General features: G+C 33.0%; 3 protein-coding genes and 1 non-coding gene across 6 annotated transcripts in view; 3 read left to right on the forward strand and 1 right to left on the reverse strand.

The window, feature by feature from the left end:
- The first annotated feature begins 6,821 nt into the window (after positions 1 to 6,821).
- Trnai-uau (transfer RNA isoleucine (anticodon UAU)) lies at positions 6,822 to 6,929 on the forward strand. Its single transcript has 2 exons — positions 6,822 to 6,859; positions 6,894 to 6,929. It is a non-coding gene; the product is annotated as a tRNA-Ile (tRNA).
- Positions 6,930 to 8,647: 1,718 nt separating this feature from the next.
- On the forward strand, positions 8,648 to 13,603 carry LOC144842047 (uncharacterized). 2 transcript variants are annotated; one of them, XM_078698392.1, is made up of 8 exons: positions 8,648 to 8,927; positions 9,857 to 9,920; positions 10,231 to 10,293; positions 10,798 to 10,896; positions 11,175 to 11,345; positions 11,786 to 11,908; positions 12,153 to 12,268; positions 13,367 to 13,603. In XM_078698392.1, the coding sequence occupies exons 1-8, from the start codon at positions 8,700 to 8,702 to the stop codon at positions 13,601 to 13,603; spliced, it is 1,101 nt and encodes a 366-aa protein (XP_078554518.1). In that variant the 5' UTR covers positions 8,648 to 8,699. The 2 variants fall into 2 exon arrangements, with proteins under 2 accessions (XP_078554518.1, XP_078554519.1); XM_078698393.1 differs by having other exon boundaries at positions 9,863 to 9,920.
- Positions 13,604 to 14,414: 811 nt separating this feature from the next.
- Positions 14,415 to 18,532, reverse strand: LOC144842046 (uncharacterized). 2 transcript variants are annotated; one of them, XM_078698390.1, is made up of 4 exons: positions 18,474 to 18,532; positions 16,994 to 17,080; positions 15,963 to 16,137; positions 14,415 to 15,403 (listed from the first exon to the last, which is right to left on the reverse strand). In XM_078698390.1, the coding sequence occupies exons 2-4, from the start codon at positions 17,063 to 17,065 to the stop codon at positions 14,415 to 14,417; spliced, it is 1,236 nt and encodes a 411-aa protein (XP_078554516.1). In that variant the 5' UTR covers positions 17,066 to 17,080; positions 18,474 to 18,532. The 2 variants fall into 2 exon arrangements, with proteins under 2 accessions (XP_078554516.1, XP_078554517.1); XM_078698391.1 differs by having other exon boundaries at positions 14,415 to 15,295; positions 18,474 to 18,531.
- Positions 18,533 to 18,632: 100 nt separating this feature from the next.
- The window catches only part of LOC144843765 (glycerol kinase 5-like), a 29,507-nt gene continuing 20,823 nt past the window's right edge, over positions 18,633 to 27,316 (forward strand). Inside the window, exons 1-3 of the mRNA XM_078700701.1 lie at positions 18,633 to 19,115; positions 25,534 to 25,627; positions 26,625 to 26,700. Of these exons, the coding sequence (XP_078556827.1) occupies positions 18,987 to 19,115; positions 25,534 to 25,627; positions 26,625 to 26,700 (299 nt within the window). The 5' untranslated portion in view covers positions 18,633 to 18,986. The remainder of the gene's footprint in view (positions 19,116 to 25,533; positions 25,628 to 26,624; positions 26,701 to 27,316) is intronic.

Below are 27,316 nucleotides of genomic sequence, written 5' to 3' on the forward strand. Positions count from 1 at the left end.
CTTTAGCTTTAGCTGGCTTATCAGTGTCGAGAGCCTTTTTTTCTATGACACGTTCCCACATTTCTTGGATGAGAATTTCACCCGAATCATTGTGTAACAGCTTTTCTGCACCACATTGGTCCTTTTTATGACCCTCCAAACCACAGGCGTGACAGACAAGCTTATTGGAACATGTTTTCGCACTATGACCATTTTTAAGGCATTTTGAGCACTTAATTCTTTCATCTATTTGACCATCGTGAAACATTCTCGTTTTGAAATTTAAAACGCTTACAAACCTTGGCAAAGGTGTTTTAAGGGTTTCAGCGTATAGTACCCGGTCTCCATTTAGGCAATTTGTTAATTGCCCGTCTACTCTCAGTTTCATCCGTTGTATAGATCCCAGTATTTTGCAATTAAAACGCAGAAGGCTTGTTTTAATTTCTTCATCCGATACAGATAAAGGCAGATCTTTAACAATAATGCGGGTACCATCTGTGTCGTATGGCAGATATGGGTTCCTATCATAAATGGTAACATTTCTACCTCTTAGGTTTAACCCAGCTGTTATTAGGCAAACCCTATCTTGATGTGTTCCAATATAAATCCTCCATAGATTTTTGATACGCTGTATACCAACAATATTTTGGCTTTTCACTGATTTCAGTATAGCCTTGTAAATATCTTGGGTTTCTACAAAAGAATCTCCTGTCATGTTAACTTCATCTACTTTCATGAACACTGGTTTCACTTTATTGTAGCCCAGTTTCGTACCCGCGTCTTGGGTCACATGATCTTTTGGCGGGACATCCGAACCGGCTATCGTAGTCGTCATCTTTTACAAGTATTGATTCCGGCTATTAATCACTAAAAAATCATATGCTTTTTTACCTTAGGCTTTCTTTGAGGGTAATGCACCCTGTATATATCCTTTTTAAAGCAAAATTCTAGCAAAATCCGATATTTTAACGAAAAGCGTTGAAGAGCTAGTTAGCTATACGTCTCCTTAGAGAAATGCACACCGCCCTCTTTTCCAAATTTGAGTTAGTGTTTACCGACCGACCAACTGGCAGACATAGTGAGCTAATAGAGACTAAAAATTATATTATTTGAAATGGTACTATACATAGACCTACTTATATAATTTGTAGATTCTCCTGTAATCCAAACAAACGTATTTTCTACGGCTTTGTCACTCAGTCCAATCCAAAAATCCTGACAAAAAGTTTCGATGCTGTTGCCAACGAAATCATTTTCCTCTTGCGATGAAATAGTGACTAGATGAGCGTTGAAAGTGTCACAGTATGTCTCAGCATTATCCCATGATGTTTGGTAGCTGAAGAATTTGTAACAGCTACTTTCAAACAAACTCCACGAAGGCTCACGAACACTCGCTAAATATACATTAGAGATACGTTTAAATAAATTCCTTACCGCAAGGCACAGCGGATTTGTTAACAATAAGAAATGGTAGTAGTAGTCTAATACAATGTTTCCAATAAGCGCTTTACACAAAAAAATGATTCATAAAATATCCTAAAATAACAAACAAAAAAGAAAAGCAGAGGAACCATTTACACCGCTCTGTTCTCCAGCACTTTGAAGCTCCAATGAGAGCTCACCGGAACAGTATATTCACAGGAGCTCGAGTGAAAAAGGCATCTGCCTATTATCCTATCCTCTACCAAAATAAAAAAGATAATGGTCTGTTGCCATTGAAGACAGTGGCCGGTTTTGAAACATTAAGTTTCCTGTATTTTGTTACTGTACTATGTAATCCATGCCATTCATAAATATTTCATAGCAAATACATGCAGTACCGTAAATCTTCTAATTGTAACCCTTTGATTGTTTTTTAGGGTGGGTTACTATTAGAAGGGGTGTTACTATTAGAGTAGTGGGTTACTATTACTAACTTTTTTATTTCTTTAATTTCATTTCGGCATTATTATTGTTTAAATCGACCTACAATAAAAATGTAAAAAGAATGTGAAATGATTAGTGAAGGAAGGAAAGAAGATTAGTAAGGGAAGTCCTTTTTCTTTGACACCCATTAAACCATGGAAACATGAATTAAACCAATCAAAATTATAATCAATTTTAAGAAGAATTACCGTGGGTTACGGTACCAGTACACGACTTAATAAATTCCATGTATTAAAATGTTCTATATCTATATTATTTATGTTTATGTACTATTATTAGTGTATTTGTGTTATTATAATTGTTTTTATTTTCTACAAATTTGATTTACTAACTGCAAAAACGCGCTTTTACTTAATCGATTTGATTACTCTTACGCAACATTTGGAATAGAATCGAAGTTTGTATGGAATTGTATACCTACCACATAATTCAATTTTGTAATTGTAATATGGAAATTTAATTTAAACACAAAAGATTGCTGAACAAATTACATAATCATAGGCCTATATTATTATCTACGGTGAATGTTTGCTAGCTTCTTTTGTGGAAAAGGACAACGCATTATCTAGGCACCACAAAATTATATTATACATTTTCATTTTGTAGTCTCTACTACTAAACAATTCAATATAACCAAAATCAAGATTAACTATATCAAAAACGATATTGAAGGATTATTTTACAGTAATTTAAATGTCAGAAAAAAACTGTTTTTTAAAAGTTTATTTGCTAATAAAACGCACGGAACGCTTTGACTACGCTGTTAAATTATTGAATTTGTTTGTTAATTTTCCAAGCGTTTCTATTTATTAGATTATATGATAGTCCTGTACAATTGAAATGTGTAATTCGAGTGTAATTATTGCACCATCATCGATATTTGTAGTCTATCACACACTTCAATCATGGAAGCAAAACCGTCGATTAATAAAACTAGAACGGCGCTCCGAGAGTGCATAGGCCTACCTCCGCCTACTGTAAAATTCTCCTACATAAGATTTCACACAATAATGCAAATTTAATTATTAGAAACATCATTAGGTACTTATATAGTTGGTATATTCTCCTGTAATCCAAACAAACGTATCTTCCACGGCTTTGTCATTCAATCCAATCCAAAAATCTTGACAAGTTCCGATGCTGTTGCCAACGAAATCATTTTCCTCTTGCGATGAAATAGTGACTAGATGAGCGTCTAAAGATTCACAAAACTACTTCCAAACAAACAAAATAAAGAAAATGGTATTGTTCTAAGTATGTCAATAAACATAATAATTAATGTCAGTATTGTAATTCATGGTTTCAAATTATATATATATATATATATATATACCAAACTTGTCAAAAAAGTAGGCCCTAAACCACTTTAAATCATCAACTTAGAAATTTCATGTTCATGTTCTCCTCAGTGCAGACGTGACCTTCCAACTTCGAAATGAAAATATAGAGGACGCTAAAATGATATATCAAACCATTAGAGGGTGCTATATTAAACAACATTAACTATATTTTTTATCTATATCTAGAGTAGTATTATAAATGCACACATCGAGATATTGTTTTTATTTATCAAGAAAAAGTGGGAGAAATAGCATATTTTTTTAGCGGGAGAGTGCGAGATGACTCGAGAGAATCTTGCAATTATCGGTAGCAGTGCACAGGAAGTGAAGAAGAGAGTTGGACGTTGCCCTTTCGTAAATATACAGTACAATCTATCGTGCAGTATTGAAATTAACATTGCCATTCAACATGTATTTTAATGAATTTTAATGTTTTAAAGATGTATTGTCTCCCCTAAAAATAATTCTTAAAACATTTTATGTTGAATATGCCATTTTAATAACCCATAATAGTTATCCACTTTCACCAAAAATTGGATTGAAAATAAAATGTATTTACCTGAAAAAGCTGTAATTGAAAGCAAAAATAGTGAAATTGACTGTCAGTCAATGGGTTTTTGGTTGGGTTTAAATATTTATTTTGTCTATTTCTAAGTGAAACATTCTTTTTTTTTCTACGGAAGTGATTAACTTTATTAAAACTACAAAATAACATATTCAATGTCTGATTTAACTAATCTTTATATTTCATGTTTTTGGGGACAAAACATCTTTAAAGATTTTGCCATTTCTAAATGTTATAATTATGCACAAGAAATTATTTATTTTAACTGAATCTGTTTGTAATTTGATCTGTAGTATTTTTTATACAGTCAGCTTTACTACTTTAGTGCAGCTGTAGATATACCTTGTACAAAGTTGAAACAATAAATACACAAATGCTATTCGTATCCTTTTCCATCTTCCTTCTACTACCCATTTGACTTCTTTTCACTTCACCATTGGTAATACCCTTCCTCTTTATAACGATATCAATCTGGCTGCCTTTTAAAGCTCTCCATAATCTTACTCCTCAAGCTGTATATTACTTGCTAAGATCACATGGGCGCAACAGTCTTTTAGCTTCAATGCTCCAACTTTTTAAAATTCTCTTCCTTTAAATATTAGACTTGTTTCATCTTACTCTTCCGTCACATTTTTGCTCAAGAACCATCTTCTTGTTTCTAACTTTTCCTCCTTTCTTCTGAGATGGCCAATTTAATTTAATTTATTTAATTTTTGTTCTGCTTTATTTTATTTTGTTTATCTTTATAAATTCTATTTTATTTTAATTTAATTTTTATTATTATATGTGTATGTCTTGGACCACCCTCGTAAATATTGTTCAAAAAAACAAAAACAAAAACAAAAAATAAAAAATAAATATACTATAATATTTGTATTACTTCAACTGTATAACTTGTTAATCAAAAAGCAAACATGCCGGCAGTGCTATAATTGTGAAATCAGATACTAAAGTACAGTACTGTATAATAATTTAAATAATGATTTAATTATTTCATTTTATATACATTTATAATATGGTATAAATAGACCTATAATACCAACGGATAATCGTCGGACATGTGTTGTTGACTATAATTTATCCTATATCCTATTCAGATAGATGCTTGTATTGGCATTATTTTCTTTTTTATTCTTCCTTACCCGGTAATGTGTACAGGCCTACGAGTCTCCTAAATTCTATTCTTATTTGAAATTGAACGACGATATATTAGCAAAGTTATAAAAAAACCCACAGTAGGTTTACCTGTATTTGCTGGTTGAATCATCACAAGTACGGTCATAAATACATGAAAGTATAACATCTTCTCAATGATTTTCTACCGACAGTTCACAACGTTTAGAAAAATAGAAATGATGGATATTGAGTATATTCACAATAAATATATTATATTATACATGTCACTATTCTGATTGGTTTGTAAAATTAACCAATAGAAGCAAGAATGTGTTTGCGATTGTGTGATAATAGACGAAGGCACCAAGCAAATAATTGAATTATCTATTATTTACTTTACATGGAGGAAAAAATAATTTATTTTTAACTGTGATGAGCAACAGATCACATGATTTTGTTATGTTATGTGTTCCGTACTTAAAAACGGTATAATATTATCACCATCCCGGGTTGATTTAAACATCGAGCTATACAATTATATTGTATAGCTAGCTCAATGATATAGGCTATATCATTTACGAAATACTGTTTATTCACTTAATATATGTCTTTATATTTATTTATATTAAAATAATTTGTTTCAACATAAATTAGATACACTAGATGACTATAATACATTGTCGTTTACAGAAACGAATAAATAGACACGGTAATTTATGTAGTCAACTAAAATTAGCACCCTAGGAATTACTTCCGAAAGAGAAAGTTGTCACAAAATGAGTCCAAATTTTTGATTTGGACTCATTTAAACAAACCCAATTTGTGTTTTGTATGTAACATTAAGGTTGAGGGAAGGAGGAGGAACAATTTTTAAATATATTCTTTATCCACTCAGCAACGACATTTTTTTCATGTTTTATAGGCCTATAAATAATATGCCACTAATTACAGTAAAACATTTGCGATTTAATACTGTGTTAAAACTGTCACTGTCATAGTCGATTGAAATAGTTGAAAAATACATGTGACGATACACCACTACGACGTTTATATTTTTGTAATTATTAGTCTAATTAATACAAACGTTGAGAAGCAACTGTCAGTAATATAGTTTATTTGTATATTATGTGTTTATAATCTAACAGTAGGTCCTCCCACACTCACAATAATACAGTTTATTTGTGTGTTTATATTATATCTAACAGTACCAACACTCACAGTAAGAAATTTGCGATTCAAATGGCGACCAAAAGTGGTTAATCGGTATTTACAGTATTGTATAGTATTGCACTACTATATCTAAGTTTATTCTCTAAGGGCCCATACATTTACCTACTTGTGTTAAACCAAATAATTTGGAATGTTCCATTCATCGTAAATCAATACATTTGTATAAACGTATATTAAATCTATCAAAATAATATTTTTTAAAGAAAATCGGCATGTCTTCAACATTATGATGCTGTACTCGAGCTGTTCAACCGGTTTTCAGCCATTAAAACAATTATCGTAGGAGGAGATAGGAAAATGCGAAACATCCTCGTATTATTGTGTGCGGGTGTTTTTCAAGATGGACATCCATAAGACAGTGTATACCACGATCGGAAAACACCCCTATTTGGGGCAAATCGTTGAACCTAAATTCGTTTTAATTGTCAATAACTAATTATCGAACTCAATTTAATTAGTAAACAGGGTTACATCAGGTGGTTAAAATCAGTACCGAAAGTACGAACCAACTTTATATACCATCGAGTAAACATTCTAGAAATAACGCGCGATTTACCGAATTTTGCCCTCACGTAAATTTATATATAGATGACTGAAAGTGATTCTTGATAATGTAGGAGAGATGCAAATAAACCAACATTTCTAATTTCAAATCACAAAAGTGTTCCCCAGTGGCTCAGTCGGTTAGCGCGCCGTACTTATAAACAGTACATGGCTTCGCCCTTACTGGTTAGGTAATGCGGAGGTCGAGAGTTCGATCCTCTCCTGGGGAAACTAAATTTTTACCCACAAAATATAACAATACATATTACTTATACATATATGCTAGTATACCAATATAAAAGAAGTACCTTATTGTATTATGTTTTTTAACATTCTGCCTTCAACTGCACCAAATCCCAGAACATAGGATCCGTTATAGGCCTATAACACGCTAAATCAACAGGCATTGACGTTGGCGTGTTGTATAAACAGAAATGGATTCCGTGTAGTTACTAAACCACCTGGAAAGGCTACTTGAAAAGGATTACTTGAGGACCGGTGTCCGGCATTCAAAAGTTTCCGGGTTTCCATTGAATAGTGTCCAGTGGCATTTTTCAACGGGTTCGCGGGCGGTTTTCAACAATATTGAATGCTGCCCGGTCTGTTTAAATATGTCTGACCTACGTATTGAATGTGTCCACCATTGAATATTGTACGGGGGGAAATATTAGTAGTCAGGTAACCGTTTTATGATAGGATGGTTGGGATTTGAGATTCAGTTTCAGGCTTTGATCGCGCATACTTGTCTTCTTTTTAACGACCCTTGTTAAAGACCACTATAATTAAGACTATTTTCTGTGCGGCCTGTGCATGTCATAAAAGGCAAAGTAGGTCCAAAGCTTTAAATTATAGTTGGCACAAAACAAGTTAATGATGCTGAACTCTTCCAATTAAAGTCCACTTTAATTAAAGACAAAATTAACGATTTACTTAAAGACACCTCCAATTAGCGACCATTATATTATTTGGTATGAGTAAAGACAAGAATAATAAATAGTTTTTAAATGTGATAAAAAATAAGTAACTGTACTGGTCCTCTTCCAATTAAAGATCTTTTCTTAAAGACACCTCCAATTAGCGACCATAATATTATTTAGAATGAGTAAAAACAAGAATAATAAATAGTTTTTAATTATGTGACAAAAAACAAGTAACTGCATAGGTCCCCTTCCAATTACAGATCACTTTACTTTACTACACCACGAAAAAACAACAAAAATAATATAGTTTATGTATTTTATATTTTCGTTAATGTTTGCGCGCATCATCTAATTTAGACAGCACAAGTTTTCATTAGCGTCTTTTATTTTCGTAAAGTCTGAACAGTCAAAAGTCCAGTATTGCTTTCATTTTTTAGCGTATATGTATTTCAAAGTGAAGGAATAGTGTATAACAAAATCAATAGCCGTAAATAGGTCCGAAATATTATTCTTAATAAAATTTGTTTTTATTTTAATAATTTGTCAAAGTACTTTTATCAGAGTGCCCTTTTATACTTGCCCATGCAAAGTATATAACCACATATTAAGGCAGAAAAAGACCGTGCGGAGAACGGGTTAGGCCTACTGCTAGTTATACATTAATTTGGGCTTCGATACCAATTAAAAAGTAGTCGTACTTAGGAGCAAGGCGATATGCTATACACATCTATAGGTTGGAGTCCTGCCGAAGAATTCATCTTTTTATCACCTATTATGCCAATTAAACGGAGTCGTATTTTGAGCTATAGGCCTATAACGTAGAATAATGATGTTCAACAATCTGGGCCTGGCGACTTCAGAAAGATAGGTATTCGTTTTATTGTTACAATATTTGTTAAATCCGATTACGATTAGCAAATGCTGAGACATAACTAAAACAGGCGCATAAACCCCAGGAGGAGGTCGTTAACCGGGCTCTTATTGGTAGGCCAATTGACAAACATCCTCATTCGTGCTCAGTCAGAGGGCAGCCAAGTTAGCAAACATTTTTGACAAGAAATTATCAGATAACCAGCTAACATGGTGTCTAACGTCAACCACAAACATTCTACTGAAAAATCAACTTTGGCTGTTGGTGGAGGAATAAGTATCGGTGTTCTTGTAGTTTTGATATTGACAACGGGGACACTGATTATGAGAACTATTCTTTTTCGACAAGAAATCAGTGAGCAGAAACATACACTGGAAACCATCTCAAAGCGTCTGGCTGATCTAGAAAACAACGGGGTAAAACCCGAAATTGCACAGGTATTATCACGTTATGTTCACATGACAGAGAGTTATCAACTTTAGGCCTACATAGTATGTGTTAATGTAGCCTACTGTAAACTTACGTATTGTTTGACCAATAATCAGCGAATAATACACTAGTAGGCCTACATACTTTCTTTATTTCTATATTTTCTATTATTTTATTTTCTTTGGAACCATATGTGTACCACAAGCCTAACTTTACTCATGCTTTACTACTACTACTTTGTTTTTGTTTTGTTTTGCATTGTTTTTTTTTTATTAAAATCGGCGGTCAACAGCCGTGTGAGTTTATAATAACCAGCTTGAAGATCAAGCAAGCTCAGCTTGAAAACTCGTTAAAACTCTAAAAAAAACTCGTTATTCCGCATTTATAATGATATATCCAAATGTAAACGGCCTTCAATGTATCGTCCGACTTCCGTTCGAATTTTCAAATATATATCATACCTTTATGTTATATACACGATACAGACTAAGCCATATTGTGTAAAGTGGACTTATATGAGAAAAAAAACATGTTATGAGATTAATTAGACAATGTATTGATATTGTGACGTTGATGCATCACTTGTGAGAACAATGACGTTTACGAACATTAATTATGTCGACAACGCAGCGATTTGGACAATTAGGAAATTGCATAACCACAAAACAGTACGGAAATGATGAACAACAGACGGCGACCTTTGTGGAAAAATGACGACGAACATGACGGAAACGGATAGGCCTAGACTGATCATGGAGGTATATCATTAACTAATTGTATACCTCCATGTACTGATGAAAACAGTAATGACGATAACACAAAAATTACGATGAAAAAAATTAAGATTATTATAATTATTATTAAGGCCTATAACCTCACAACAAGTTTACAATGATTATGTCTATTGTGCATTGATAATATTTTATTAAATTTGAAGTCACAGACATCAGTTGGCCGCAAATTGCTAGCTGTTGATGAACAACAGTGTACCTGTCCTCCAGGTAAGTTTTACCAGAGTATGTGTCTACATCCAATGGCGTTTTGTTTCTGTTTTTTACCTTTTGTATTGTTACATATTTGTATATATTTGTAAAACGAGCATTGCATTTCCGAAAGGATTAATAATAGATAATCTGAATTTGAAGTAATTGTGTGTATGTACCGTATATCTTGCTAAACGATTTTTGTTTTCAAATCAAAATCATGCAGGCGGCGTGTTAATAGTTCGGGGGAAAACTTATTAAATTCCAATGCTCCCGTTGCAAAAGTGATTAACAACTTGACAATTAACATATTTTTTTATCATTTTAGGTCCAAAAGGAAATCAAGGTGAAAGAGGTGAACGAGGACGGAGCGGTAGGACAGGCAAAGCAGGTAAGTTGTAACACCTGCTATGTCTTTGATTTAATTACCGCTTGATGTTTACGGAAATGGATTAGGTGAAATTGGCTTCTTATGTGCAGTATTTATCTATTCAGTGGTATACACGTACGATGGTGCCATTGCCGATAGCTTATACCTAGTCTATTAAATTCGAAGATTCCGGGCTCTAATTTGTTAATCAAACGTAGATGGAATGTCAAGTTTTAAATGTGTGCGAATTGCTGAACATTTTCAAAAACTCAATTGATGTAGGCCTAATAGAAATAATTTGAAATAAAACGAAAACAAAATCAATAAAATATTTTAATAATAAATATGTTACGTATGAACCAGAAGAACCATAAATAGTAGGCCGTAGATATTAAACTTGTTATTTAAAGCTATAATATCTAATATTATTATGACCAAAATAAATTTACAGTTTTATTTGAGGAAAAAAACTTGGAAGCTTCAGTTCCGTTTATTCTCACAGTTGTTTTTCTTTTTCTAACGTAGGAAATGTTGGGACTCCTGGTCCCCCAGGACTAGATGGCAGTAAGGGGGATAAGGGTTTGAAGGGAGATAAGGGAGACACGGGACAAAGAGGTGAAGTAGGTAAGGCCTATTTTAATATAAATTTTGATCTTTATAGCTTTCCGCATAACAAGCAAATTAACCTGCTGCGGTAGTACGGGGCGACATCAATTTTTCTGCGAACAAGGAGCCGTTCTTATGTCATTGCCATTATCATACATAATTAAGATCGTTTTATTTAAGAAATCCCATGAAAACAGAATATAGCATATGCCTAAACGATGGAAATGTAGAAGAATAACACATTTACATGAATCATAAGGTGATATCAAAAATATGATAAATATTGTTATTACTAGGCTTGGAAGGTGCTCACGGAGCAAAAGGTGAACTTGGAGAGAGGGGTCAGCCAGGAAGACAGGGCGTCAAGGGTTCACGGGGAGTCAAAGGAAACCCTGGTCCACTTGGCCCAAATGGACCACCAGGTCCTAAAGGTAACATTGGAAGAACAGGACCACCTGGTCCACAAGGTAAGTCGAATTACAATACTGTTCAATTGTTCAATCATCGACCATAAATATAATTTTCAAATAAACCTCCAACGAAATGGTAGGACGACGATAAGACGAATTTAAATCCAGGATTTACGGGGTAGTTTGATATGATGCGAATTTATACCAATATTATTTTATTAATAAAAATAATTATACTTATACATCGTGGGAACTTTTGATGAGAGTCTACTACTATACAAAACAATATTATCAACGTTATAATACAGTAGAATTCCTATTAAGGAGACAACTTCGGGACTCTAAAGTGGCCCTAATAATGATGTCCCCTGAATAGGGGATGGACGTGTGTAAAACTTGGATTTCTCCCTGGCATATTCCTGAATAGGGGTCTCCCAAATGAGAGGTATCTACTGTATAGGCCTACCTTTATGATCACAAATGTGTGTTGTCTTTAGGTATGACAGGAAACTTAACTTTACTTGAGGAAGAGGGCAGGTTGATATCTGGAGGTACGCTGAGAGCAATTCATTTACGCGGGTCTGGGGCAGAAAATAAACTAACGGGAAAAACAAATCTTGGTGAGTAGGCCTATAACAAGAATACATATTATTAAAATCCAATATTGTTTCGTAGAGCTCTCCTATAAATATTAACTAACAACCGCGATAGTGATCAGTAGGCATGATTTTCGTTTTTCTAAGTGTATAGTTTAAAAGGTCATGTTTTTTTTCTGAAATGTTGCAGTTGTTTGTTGTGGTACCGACGTGTAATATTTTGGCAATACATTTTACTTTAATAAATAAAAACAACTGTTTGTAATAGGTGCATCTGGTTGCATGAAGAAATGGGAAATTGCGACGGATACAGGTGGTTTTAAACTTCAATCTAATGGAAACGTTACTGTAATTGAGAAGGGCCAGTACTTCATATATAGTACGGTACGTAATATGTTAATCTTTGGCACAGTTTGGTGCATGTCACTTCGAAATGTAAATGTGCTATTCGTCCTGAGTTGAAGATATTCGGATCATCAGGTCCTTTACCTGGCATTCACACCGAGATACGATCCGCTTGTGTATCGTGCACATACGCATTTTATTTACGAGAGACGGGACAAGTGCCTTTGCGTTACGTCCCATCTAATCCAAAGCACGAGGTAATACACGTAATGCAGCTTGCTTAGCAATGTCACAATGAAGTGTAATTACGTCTAAATATCGCTCTCATGTTTGCTTGATGGTGAGTAAAAGACGATGGTGGCAAAACAAAATCGTTCGGGAATCAAACTTAAATAATCTTGATCCCGATCCACTACGCCAACAACCAACCGGTCAAACATAGTGTTGAACTTTCCACCTATTATTACTGTGAAATTGAAAATGCATTATTTGTAATTGACCAATCAATTTCGTTCCACTGACGGAACTCTAAACATGAATCAGCAAAATAACTTGATACTGATAACTTCATAGTCGATTTCCATATTATTTGTCTCTATAATTTAATATAAAAGATGCGGTATGATAAATAAATATGTTTGATTGATATGTTTTTTGAATTTTTTTTTTATTATATATATATTTCAAATTCAATACTACCTACCTTGATTAAGTAGTACCTTATTCATTTATATTTTGTAATTGTTTATGAAAGATGAAAGAAAGAAAATAAATGTTTACGTTGAATTGAATTGAAATGTTTACATTGGTTTTTGGAGTTTTCAGCAAGCCCAAATCGTTATCGTTCACGCAAAGGACTATAGGTTAGCATAAATTAACGATTTCAAATGTAACCGTCAAAGTTGTCATCAAGAACGTGAAACATAATTAACATAGATCTAGGTTAGCTTACACTAGTAATACCTTTAGTCATTGTTACAACTAGGAAAATTAAAATGATAAATAATTGAACTTTTAATTTTCGAGGTAAGATGTTCTTTGCTTTCCATAACTTATAAACTGTAAATCGTTAATTTTCTTTCTGAAATATGTTACTTACTTGCAAAATAATTGTACACAATTTTATTCTTTTTTTAGATATTATTCTACGATAAAAAAGCCTTCTTCGCAGCTGACACTAGGATAAATGGAGTGCCTTACATAAGGTGCAGTGGGCAACGCGCTTCTGCAGCTCAGAAGTTTGGTTCTTGCACAGCGAATGGAGTCGCTAATCTGGAAGATGGGGATGAAGTCGGAATCAAATCTGTATACCCGTACAGTTTTGTCGATATTAGGAATGATGCTAGCTATTTCGGGCTGATAAAACTCAACTAAATTCAATGTGTCGTGTCTTTAATAAACATTGGCTGAAAAATACGGCAAAATGTGGAATATGCCTCTTTGCCAAGTGCTTGGTATGTGTTGAGTTGTAATTGTTGAAGAACTTTTGATGTTTTCTTTGGTTTATGTTTGTGATAAAACACAATTTTAAAGGAATTTTATGTACATAATATTATGTAGTGTCTAGTAAACGTTGCTCGAAAACATGGTGGTAATTTAGAAAGGTTCTTTGCTAATTATGCGTTTGGAAGACATTTAATTATAGTTGTTTAACGTTTCATTTGTAATTCGTTTGTGATGAACAAATGTGATATGCTACATCAATACTATAACACAAAGTAGTTTAAGTGCTTCAAGGAACAGTATTTAATATATTGATTATATGCTATAGTTAAATAATCTCAAATGATAAAACTCTGTGTGTACATAACTGTCAATAAACCATGATTAGATATCTCAATTTTAGTACTGAATTTTCAAAATACAACTTCAATACTGCTCTATTGCATAAATACTATTTGATAACATAATTCACATTGTAAACAAAAAGGTAATTTAACTACGAAAATATAATGCTCATTTAAAATATTATGTCTGTATGTCAAACCATCAGATCTGAATTTTAGTACTGTTTTTTCAAACATAACTTCATAGTAAAGTGTTCCCTTTATAAAGGTGTTTAAAAGTGTATTCTAGGGATGTTCTAGAGTGTATTCTAGGGGTGTTATAGAGTGTATTTTAGGTGTTTTACTGTAGTAAACTTTTTCAACTCATAATTTTGAAGTTGACATCGCTTTATTTAAATTCAAAATGGATTTCCATCACGTTTACTGGTTTTTTCAACTTTTATGCAGCCTTGGGAATCTTCAACTAGTTCAAGTGATTCTGAAAATGAACTAAACTCATCTACATTTAGGGCCGAATCATCATTATCCTTCTGAGACTCTGACATAAAAAACTCTGATTTAGTAGTAAAGTTTTCATTAGAAATTTGACTGTCTTCAAAATAAATTTCATTTTTTATTTTAAATTCATGTTTCTGATTGGCATCTGATTTCTGGTAGTTAGTCTTTGACGTTTCATTTTTATCAGTACTCATTTCTTCTTTTTGTAAATTGTTGATACTATTTTGTAGACAAGAATCGCGTAACTTTAAAACATGTTCTTCAGAATCTATAGTAAACCTAAGACTCTCAAGTGAAAACTCATCAATTGGTAATACTCCAACTATAGAGGGCTCACTTCCAAACCTAGAAGGCTCACTCTTTTCTTCTGAAATGGAACCATTTTCCAAATCCAATTTTCCATCTGGTGAAATAATTCCAACATCTGATTTTACATCATGTTCGTTGAACCGAATTTCAGAATGTGTGCTTGCACTGCTGTGATCTGTTCCTTCAACTTCCTCTAATGTCTGAAGATAAACGTCACAAGAATTCTGATTGGATGTTTGTCTGCAGAAATCATCACTATAGTCCAAATATGGAGAATATGTGCCATCTTCACCTTCACTGTTATGCGATTGCAATTCATTGTCCAATAATGAAACATTATCACTATTAGAATTAGTTCTTGATGTGTAATAATTACTTTTATCTTGTAAATTGTTAGCATTACTGTTGACGAAAACATCGCCCTCTACGGTGTCTCCTGTAGGCCTACTTGTATCTTCTATTCTGTTAGTACCTGTATTTGCATAAGAAGATTGATCATAAAACCTATTTGTCCATAGCTCACCAATTGTGGTCTCTTGGTCTGTTATCATCTTATTATTTTTGTGGACTGTGATGGCACCTGGAATTTACAATATATTCATCAGAGAGATGTATTTTCATTTATATTTTTATACTAAAGTAAAGTCTCAATCATACTGAACTTGGATTCAACAAATCAACCGAGGAGCTGGTTAAATTGACTATAAAAGAAATCCCATTCGCATACTTGCTACAATTTCCTTACCAAGCACCGGACTTACACAAACATGTGTCCAATTTAAACTTCCCAAGTTTGTGTGATTAGTTCACTCAATTGTTTTAACGGCGCGGTTATAATAACCTTTATCATCATTGGCCTTTTGTGTTCATGAAGCGCCACAAGATTATGCACTTTTTTATGAGCATTTAAAGAATGACTGTTAGACTCAAGAGCTGTATACAGTAGATAAGGAAAGGTCACTATTATGCAGAAATAGACACATTCCTGTTCATGTATGACATCCATGAGGAATATAAATTGACAAATTTGAGTTAGCTGATTAATATCAATGATGAGAATAAAACTTTAATAAGACAATGAAGAAATTCATGAAAATGATGATGTAAAATTTAAATTGTAATAAAAATTATCAACTTACAATTTTGGTTGCAGTTGTTTTCTTTCCCAGGATTAATATTTTGGAAGAAATCAGAAAGTTTGGTCTGCTTAGTAATATTAGTAACATTTCCAACTGGTTGCATTCTGGTAAGATTGTGCATTCTCAGTCGTTGCTGTGACAACCGCTGCAGAGTAGATTCATATTCTTTCAAATCCTTTATGTGCATAAAAAAACAATTCATGGTTAAAAGGTAATCTTATATCAGTTTAAGCCACAGGTCCAAGAATGTATAAAAGCATGGCCAGACAAGAGAGGTTACTATAAAAATTGAACAAAATATATATCAAACTATAGAGGGTGCTATTTAAAAGCATCAGATCTATATAGTACGACAGTAGTAAAAATGGATATTCCAGGAACTTTCCAGACATAATTTACAGTCCTCTCTATTTCATACATAATTGTTTTCATCACCATTGTTATCATAACTATATTTTTCTTTATCATATTCATAATAGACACTGCTGATTTTAGTTTACTTGTTGTTTCTGATTTTAAATATCAAACTAGGCCTATGTATTATGACGTACCACAAACTATGGGCCACGGAAACTATGGGACACAGCACAAATTTTGGGCGCAAAACATTTTTAAAGGGCTGTGAAATCGAAAAAAAATTAATCAACGTACAAAAGGAGTTGTTTAACATGCATTACTAGTCACAATTCCGATACTATATAATATAAAATCAAACAGTGTACTGCCATGACACATTGTGACATGATGTCGTGTGCATTATATTAAAAGAGAAACCTTGGGCTGTGTTGAATTTGCTTGACATTGGCTGGTAGATCAGCGCAATTTTTATGCTCTGAAAAAAAGCAATTTCAGGCTCATATTTCCAAAATTTACTTACCTCAGCCCCAACCATGGTGGGGCTGGAGGTAGTGAACTTCCTTCTATTTGCTACATTACATGGGTCACTAAAACAGTTGGGGCATGGGCCAAAGCTTCTTCCAGGAACTGTATTTTAGGCTGTGAAAGGTTTGCGGAATGCTTGTGTATTATACCTGTTTTTTATTTCTTGTTGTCAGCCATGTGTTACAAGTTGTTTCCATTTCATCTGCTTTTCGTTTATTCATAGTGAATTGATCATCCTGTGAAAACATAATATATGTCAAAGGTTAACTCAGTTTTCAATAATATACAGTATAGTAATGGCATTCAGAAAACCACCAACAAACACAAACAAAGATGTTCATTTGGTATTGTGAGAGTTTATATTGTATTTTATATATTTGAATTTCATTCATTCATTCATACACATTTATTCAGTTATAACAATAATAACAGGGGCCCACACTAGAAGCAAAAGCTTGTCTCATAAGGGTCCCTACAATACAAATATGTATAATACATAAAAAGAAATATAAAACAATAAAATAAGTAAAAAAGAGATAAAATATTGAGCATCACAAAAGTTATGTTGTTTAAATGGCTAATAGGTAGCATTTACAGATTTTTTAAAAAGTAACTAAAAATACAGAAAGTTTTATTTTAACAGGGAGGAGATCATTCCATAGTTTAGGTCAGGCTAGTGAAACAAAAAATTATTTCTAGTTAATTTTGTGAAAGGAACTTTTAACCATTAATGGTTTTTTATGCACATATATTTAGTACTTAAATTCCTTTTTGATAACATTTCAAACATACAATGAAGAAGTTTAAACATAAACAATAGCAACTTGAACCTTATTTATAAAGATCATTTAAGCTAAGCATATTAAGTTGGTTAAATAAAGGTTTGGATTGTGTTCGGTAATGGAAAAAAGTAATGATTCTAGCAATAGTTTTTGTAACAGTATTTTCAATTCAATTTATTTTCCACATTACTACTATACTACTGCAACCAGGATCAATGCATATTTTAAGATTTGTGCAGAGCACAGATGCTAATAAGCACCTATATAGAAAATAATAAATAATGACAATACAAATAAAAGCAGATAAGTAAGTAAATAATAGTAAAATTGTGTGTAGGCCTACTCTTCCTTTAGATACATTAGTAGTAGATAATCATACCTGCACAATCAATAGAAGTTTAGCCTACTAATAGTAATACTAGTATTAACTATTAGTAAGTAGTAGGCCTAACAGGCTAGCAGGCTGTCTGCGACACAGTTACAACAGAGAGTGTGGATGGGGAGTAGTCCAGGCTACTAGTACAAGTGACTAGGCTCTAGTGTAGGCCTAGGCCCTAGTAGTATAGTAGTACCTAGGCCTAGCTAGTATAGGCCTAGGCTCTACTAGGCCTACTAGCTCTAGGCCTAGCCTCTAGGCCATAGGCTAGGCCTACTACTACTAGTACTACTAGGCTAGTAGTAGTACTCTAGCCTAGGGTATCTATAGGCGTCCGCTTGTGTTGGTTGTGTTCTAACGTTTCCAAACAGTACAGTTCTCATGCTTAGTAGGCCTAGGCCCTATACATTAATAATTTCTAAATAGTTTATGTAATTTAACCAACTCTAATATATTTTATACCGTACCTACCCTTCTCAAAACATTGGCTTTTATACTTTTGTCCTGGCCTTTTTAAAGTTTCGCGCGAAATATTGTCAGTTGTTCCGCTTGATCAATTTTTCAACATAATACACACACTCCCCCAAATATTATCTACCAATAGCAGCCTCCGAAGTATGACGATGTCAGGAAGGAGGTCAAGCGTGTCATCCAGAGATCCACCAAACATACAAGAGTATTTACCTGTAAATCCACATTGTGTTTCTAATCAGTCAATGGAACTTACACAATAGTCGGAGATGGTATCTGTATTAATTAGTAGCACAACTTTATCAATGTTATTGTGTTCAAAGACCAAATTCCATCAAGTCCAGGCGGATCAGGTTGATCTTCAATATAAATACACGTCTAAATCGTAGGCCACACTCTGTGTGTGGTGATACGAAACAACGGAGCACACACATACTCTGTCTGTGACGACCATCTCGGTCGTGAATGATACAGGATAAGAATTATTTTTAGCCTACAATACACACATTCATCATGACTTCCAATGGACACACAACAAGTGCAGATGATGTTTATGTTTTAGGAGTTGATTATGGAACAACAACTGTTCGCTGTCAAGTGTTTGATCGACATTCATCTGTTGTTGGAAGCAGTAGGCAGAAAGTAAGTAATTTTTTTTACAACAATTGTTGTTCTTACACTTTTCTTTCAGATTTCTACTTTCTACAGATCTTCCCCACATAATAATGACACATGGGTATATACAAAATCTAAATGGTATCTCAATGAACAATGGTGCGCCAATGGCAATGTCACTTTACAACAAGAGGACAGTCATGATACGTCCTCTATAACGGTCCGTCATTAATTTTAAAATGGGTGCATCATTGTAACGTAAAGGTAAGTCAATTTTGTGACGCAGGTGTGCGTCATGGTATACATACTGTAAGGTATGACGCACATCGGACAAATGTCGCAACTCTCCATTGGGTCGTATAGTGGACCTGACAAGTAGGCCTACAGTACATAATTAAAGGCATAGAGTATACCTAGCTAGTATTTTTTGGTACAAGTAGTTTACTTAGGCAATTCCAGAAACAAAACAAGGTGTATTTTTCAGCTTTACTCCCTAAAGAAAACTGTCAGTTAAATTATAGCATTTTCATCGGTTATATTGTATCACTGAGAGTTACAGTTTACTGAGTGTATTGACAGATTGAATAGTTGAAAACTTTCTACAATATTTTATTTGTATTAACTATCATTAATCTCCCTCTGTCCAGCAAAAATAATTTGAGAAGTATCCTCTAACTCAGTACAAGATGGTGAGACATAATGACTATATGACACTATAAACACATATAACTTTACCATGCAAATGTGGATTGGCCACATTATGTTATTAAGAATTAAACCAATCAAATGGAAATGTTTTAAAACAAACTGCAACTGATGTTTTTGTTTCATACAAATAACTTACTCTAAATAAAATCGTTCCATTCTAAAAAGTTTGGTTTTTTAGGTGAATTGCCTCTTTAACATCCTTCCTTTGTCTTGGTTCATATTAATGTTCTCATGGGATTTTATAGATTAGAGAGTAGTCGGCATAAATGTTCACCATATGGCACTTCTGATGAAACTTTTATCTGTTTATGGATACTGCAAGGTCATAACAGAAACATTTATTAAAAGGTGCATTCACACTTTAGTACAACACTGCCAAGTTCACCTGCAAAGGTGTATGATATGCCAACCTAAAGGGTCTTTCAGTTCACACCAGTTCCATCGGCAAATCAAATCGAACGTCAATGTTCTGTTTTCACAACGCTCCACGTAACTATGTGGCAATTGATACGTGCGTAGCCACGTGGAAACGAAACATGAATGTTTGATTTGATTTGCTGACGCTGAACCAGTACCAATGCAGTACACATGCACAATAACAACTCGGAACATCTTAGAAAAAACAGGACTCTTGTTGGTGTGTATTTTTTTTTGGAATATCTCACGAAGTTTCCTTGACAATATGCAAATCTTGTTACACAACTATTATTGTGTCAAGACAAAAGAGGCCAAAGCCTTCTGTCGCCAATTACTAGACTGTAGGAGTGGTGCCACCCAACTAGACTTGCCCCAAGTCTGTATTTATTGTCTTTTTTTTTTATTTATTTGTTTTTATTTCGACCGCGATTTTTGTCTGAAAATACAGACTTGTGAAACACGTATAGAAATCGTTTTGCAGACCGCAAACATCCGATAAGAATGACGTAGGTTATCATACCGTATTTGGCTATATGGGGCGGGCGGTATGTAAATATGGATTTCGAATCAACCAATGATCATTTTGTTTCAAAATGAAAAAGATCGAGTATGTACGTACAGTGCTGAATGTACGATCGAGACTGAACAACTGTTGAAATATAAAATCGTGTTGCCAAGTTGTTTTGTTTATTAATTGTTTAGTCCTGGCCTAGGCCTCCTTTGTAGGGCTACTCAACTCGTACGTATGACCTGCCAAATAAAACGCCAATAAGGTACATACCACTACCGACCGGCACACAACAGGGCTACACCACCAGACAGAACAGGACAGGGTCTGGGTGGCAATTAAATCAAATTTTCCCCGCATAATAAATGATCCATTCAAAGTTTGATTTGGCGGAGAAGCTAGCCTATCATATCAAGACGAGTTATCATGTTCTTGGGAAAAATCTCATCAAATGTTTACCAGACTACTAGGCATATAAAATCATTTCTAGCCTTCAGAAACTTTCATCAATGTACCCAACCAAGTACACATTCTAAACGTAACATAGCGCATGCGCATCGTCTTAGATGTTGAGTCTTTGAAAGTCTGAAATATGAATATTAAAACGACGTACGAGTGGGTAGCCAATGGCATGCGGCTGAAACTAGTCAACTGGATAATTTATGCACCAAGAATTCTTGGTGTCAAACCACGTGACTTATGCGTGTTTCCCCAGACGGAGTATCCAAACCCAAGTAATACACGTATGAAACGCCATATGTGCAAAAATATTTATATTTTTACAAAACTCCGTCTGGAGCCCAGACTACCACCCAACATCTGTATGCAAGGTTTTTTAGTTATCCGCTTGGTATACCAAGCGGATAACTCCTTGTTATTGTATGAGATCAATATTTTTTTTCTGTATTATTAGTTATCCGTTTAGTAGCGGATAACTCCTTGTAATCGTCCTGTTATTCTTCTATCCTTCCTTCCTTTTTGTGAGTCGTGTTTCTCTAAAATGTGTAAACATAACATTTCATAACTTTAACAACATATGGGCATTTACGTGAAGTTGTGCACCTCCTATTTTTGAATGACGTCATAGTTGCGCAACGTGACTTACGCGCAATTTTATGAATTTCAATGATTGATCATAGATTAAAAACCAAAAGTCATTTAGTATTGACACTTTGACAAAATTTAAGTCATATCAGGGGCAAACTTTCTACGGATTAAAAATGGCATGTTTCACAAGAAGTTATGCGCGCACGCGCATTTAAAATTTCAAAATGCGCAAAATTAATTTCTAATCAACTTTTTACGCGTTTCTTGTCATTTTGAGCATGTAAAAAATTCCCACGGGCGCGCCATTTTTTACGCGCGCGGTGCGCACGTAGCGTTGAAAACATATTTTTTTCTCTTGAATTATATTTTTCAAGCCTTTCCTAGTAATTTTGAAAACAATTTAGACCTTTTTCAGTTTAAATAACGCCATACGAACACGTTGAATTAGACAATTCGTGCGCGTTTTTTATGAAAAAGCTTAAAAAATCGTCAAAATTATGTCTTTTTTTAAACAGTCATAGTTTCTAAAGTAAACCGTTAACCGTTTATTTTTATTACAAAATCTAGAAGTTGATGAGTTGTAGATATCGGATCATGCATCAATAAGGCTAAAAAAACATTGTGACGTCATCGTATGGCCACACGAATGTAAAATATAGGATTTTTGTCTCTTTCGTTATTGCTCATCACATTCAATGGAGCGCATCACGCTTATCTGTATTCCTTTTTCTCCTACATTTATATATTGTGTAGGTCAATCAACTTTCTTTAGCATGAGATAAAAATATTTTAATTTTTATGACGTCATCATGCCTAAAAATTTTAATTACGTGGGTCATTAATTTCATCTTTACAGTAAATTTTAATCTGTAATAGCTCGTAAGAATAAAATGTGATAATCACGATTAAAACGTTTTCTGGAAGCTATTGGATTGTAGATACGAATTCATGTAAACATTTTGCCAATCGGATGTTGTGACGTCATCATATGGCCAGTTGAATAAAAAAAGTTGTATTTTCATATTTTGCGGAATAGTTCGTCACATTTAAAAGGGTGCGCATCTATATTTTACGTATTCAAATTTCTTCTACACGTTAATATGTTGTTCCTGAGATAATTTCCTTCTGAAATTGCTATCTAAGTGTTTCATTTTGATACCGTCGCCATGTTAAAAATTTGAATAAATGGCGGGTCCCGTAATTTCACCTATTCTACACTGTATGTAATATGTATACAGCTTATACTGTTTGCATGTATATACTATATGACACAAAATTGACAGAATTCAGCACTAACAGCATATCATATTCTTCAGTTCTTGTCATAATGCCATAAACTTAATCTGTGTGCAATATTCCAACGTATGACGTGCACGTGGCGTTTGTCGTGGTGCGGATAACTAACTCGTCAAAGTGACGAGTTTCATGTCTAGTTCATAATTATTATTAAATTTGCATTTTGTGCACACTTTTAAATGACTATTTGGGTTCAAATTTCAAAATCGCACATTACACAGTTCTTAATTCTAAAAATTATAAATTATTATTCGCCATAATTATTAATAGCATTTAATAATCAGTTTCTACCATAGAGTATGATTTGATAACATTTCAAAATTAATCATTTTACTGAATAGAACAAATTTGCATGATACAACATTCATTATTTGTTTATAACACACCTACTACAATCTTTTGATTATATTTTTAAAAATTGTGGTTATTGAATGGAATGTTTATCCCTTGTATTTATCTAATTCTTATAATTGGGAAATTAGTCATTTCACTTTGGTATTAAATTTATTATTACCAAACAATCATACATGAATAGAAAGTTCAGGATGTCTGGAATAATTGGATTTTTCATTTCTATAGAATAAAATATAAAGCTATCTTTATACAGTATGGGCACGTGAATTGCAAGGCCATTTCAATTTTACAGATTATCTAAAATATAATAGAGTATGGATAATAATTATTCATATAATTTTTAATTTCATTAATTGCTTCTTTTGTTATTTAATATACTTACATTTTTACAGTAGCTTCCAATTTTCCCTATAATTATATCATCAGTATTGTCAGTTTCAAACCCAACCAAACAATTTAAAAAAAATCAACGACTGTACTGTATTTATACAGTAAATATAATAATACTGTAAAACTGACTAACTATCTATCAGACAGCATGGAATGATTACTTAATCTAAAGTATATTAACTTATGATATTTCATGCATAATTTAATATCAAACACTTTGTTTTTTTCTGGTTCATTACATTTCATTTGGTTGCATGCATTGTTTGTTCTTTTCCTTTGTCTTTGTCGTGTGCTATTTAGTGGAGGATGAATGATAGTGAGCGATGGTATCGACTAATGCATTCAATATCTTGAAACAAATCTCTTTTTATTTCAATTATTTTCTATTTTAAACAGTTTTCTTTTTTTTTCAAAAGCGAAAATAATTTCAAATTAGCAGTTTAACTGTTTTAATGGCATTTTAAAAACAAGATTAACATATTTTTATATACTGTTTAGGCAAATTGCCAAGGATAACTATAAGCGAATTTGTTCACTATCCTCCATAAGGTGGCAATCCTGTTCACAAGACAAAGATATGCAAAAGATACTCACATAAAAAATGTCTTATATACTTGTGTTTGAGAGTGGAGAACTTTATAATTGTCATTAGAAAAAATCACTGACATCACTTGAACCCAGGACCCTTGGATTGGTAGCTAAGCATAACCACCAAGCCACAACTCCACTCAACTGAGTGTTTAAACGCCATTTAAGTTTTGAATGTTGGTGCCATTTAATATGATCCTCGATATGTTCCATCTCATCCTTTTTGGCTCCTCTGACAAATCATTGTGAAATCTGTTCCTTGTTTCCACACTAATACCCTTTTCACATGCATAAATTTGTACAACTTGTACTTTACTGTACTCATCCTTTAAGGGAGAAGCATATAGTTGAAAAGTGTGTACAAATGGGTACCTGGTTTGTCAAAGCACAAACATATTGATTACTACAGTTTAGCTGAAATGCAACATTATGGAAGTATTTTTCCACATGTTTGATTAAAAATGACCAGTGTAATAATGTGAAGTACTTATGAGTATTATTATTTTTGATTATTTTTTTTTAATTACTGCAATAATGTTTGATTACTTATTATGTTGAGGTGGAGAATGTTAAACATTTTGGACTCATATCTGTATAGTAAGTTTACCAAAATTGCAGACAGAAATAGACAATACTTGTTGACATTATTCAAGAATTTAAACATCATTCGGTACTTTGTTTTCTATACTGTTAAGTATACAGTGAACATAATGGGTCTAATGAATCATGACAAGTTGCATATTTTACAACCTTTTTATGCATAGCAGTTGCTTTGATATTATGATGCTTTTTGAAAAAATTCAATTGGTGTTTTCACATCAAAACCAATACTACAGTAGATCTACTAGACTTGAAGTATTAATGGCATCATCTCTCTGATCGTAGTTTAATTGTTTCTTCTTTTAAGTCTCAAAATCTTAAAATAGCAAATTAATTGTTTAGAAATATCCTTTGAGAGTTGACATAAATGACCTGGTATTACTGTAATGTTCTTTTTTTGCAGCAAGAGCTATTGGAATATTAAAATTATGTTGTTATTTTTCAATGTGTAAAATTCCTAATATTAACATTTCTCCAGAGTTTGGTATAATATAGGTTTATTGAATTCACTACAGCATAGTATTATTTATACACTAGGTTGAGTTACATTGTCCACAGCAGGACACAATTGAGCTGCTTCCAGATACAGTGTGGACACAATTTACAACTGTTGTCAAGAAAGCAATTGCAGGTACTGTACTGTAACAATAATGAAAAAACATATCATCAACATGCTCAATTTAAAGATTGTCGCCCATAAACATGAGTGAATAAAATTACGCTTTGGGGTAGAAGCCTTGTTTGATTGTCCCCAAAAGCATGAAAAATGAAGATAAATAAAATCATACTTTGAATAGGTCATGTTGTAGTTTTAACAAAGTTAATATCCGAAATATAGAAAAAAAACCTTGTTTTCACTAATATAAAATGACAAAATAAGTGGTTAAATTCAACCAAACCCATTGGCTGGCTATTTTTTTGCTTTAAATTACAGTTTTTCAGGTAAATCATTTTTGTTTGGCCAATTTTTTGGTTTATAAAGAGAGTAACTGTTTAGTGACATTAAAAAAATGGCATATTAAAAAAAAAATGTTTTTAAGGGGGCTTTGAAAACATATTTCTGTATTTTAAAGATATCTTTAAAAAAAATACAGACAACATTTAATTTTTAATACATTTTGAAGCACTTCTAGTTTTTTTTTTAAACTTTGGTTTTATTAAAATCATTTTTGTTTTTGATAAATTTTTGGTTGAAAATGAAAGTGACATTATGGCCTATACAACAAAAAATTTAGTTTAAAAATTATTTTTTCAGTGGAAGAATTTGTATCATTTTTTTCCAAAACTCACTGCTACTACTGTATTGTAGCTTCTTTCTAGACCAAACTGAAATGACAACAAATAACACATTACAATGCACTTTACAGGTTGTGAGAAGTGTACTTGTTATTGAAGAGCCTGTATTGATACTAAATCAATTTAAAAATACTATTTAAAAAGATTTATTTTTAACTCCATGATAGTATTGAATGAATATAGATTCAAAGAATCTTGCATTTCTCAATTGAAAACAATATTTAATAGTGCAGTTAAAGCATTGTAATCAATCTTAAGTGGTATACATAATGAATTTTTATGAGTTTAGGCAGAATATTTTCATGACTTTTGTTATATATTTTTTTTTAAAGATGCTGGCATCTCAGTAAACAATATTGCATGTATGGGAATTTCTGTACAGAGGGCTACATTTACATTATGGAACAGGTACAGTACATTTATACTATTTGAAACAAAAGTAGCTACAGTATGTTGACGAGAGGTGTAAACATAGCATTGAATGCTTTGCTTATGACGTTTAATAAAGACTTGTCTCTGTTATGACATTGCTCCATTGTAAAGCCAGTTGAATTGTAGCTGTCTTTGCTGAGGTTCCCACAACATAAGACCTACATGTACTACCTTGTCTACCTTGTCATCTGCCATTTGGAAGGTCCATGACAGTCTTCTTTCTCCATACTTCTCTATTTAGTGCTTCTTCTTTTAGTTCCGAATATATATTTTTTAATCTATCAAGCTGCAAAGCATAGCTATCCTTTTCCTTCCTCTTCTTGTTTTACCTTCATATCTTCCTTCTATCACAATTTTCAATAATCCTCCTTCCCTAATTCGACAGTATGTCCAATCCACTGCTCCGCTATCCTTTTCAACATGAGACCAGAGATCGAAAAACCCATCGGTACCTATTTATTTTTGTTCATTATGCCATTGTTTTTATAAGCTTTTACTCACTATTACTGTAACTTTGCCTAGAGACCATTGGGATGGTTTTTTTTTCTATTTATCGAGGCCAAAAGCCCGATCTTCTTATACATACTGTAGA

This window comes from Antedon bifida, chromosome 5 (assembly GCF_963402885.1).
Source record: "Antedon bifida chromosome 5, ecAntBifi1.1, whole genome shotgun sequence".
NCBI lineage: Eukaryota > Metazoa > Echinodermata > Crinoidea > Comatulida > Antedonidae > Antedon > Antedon bifida.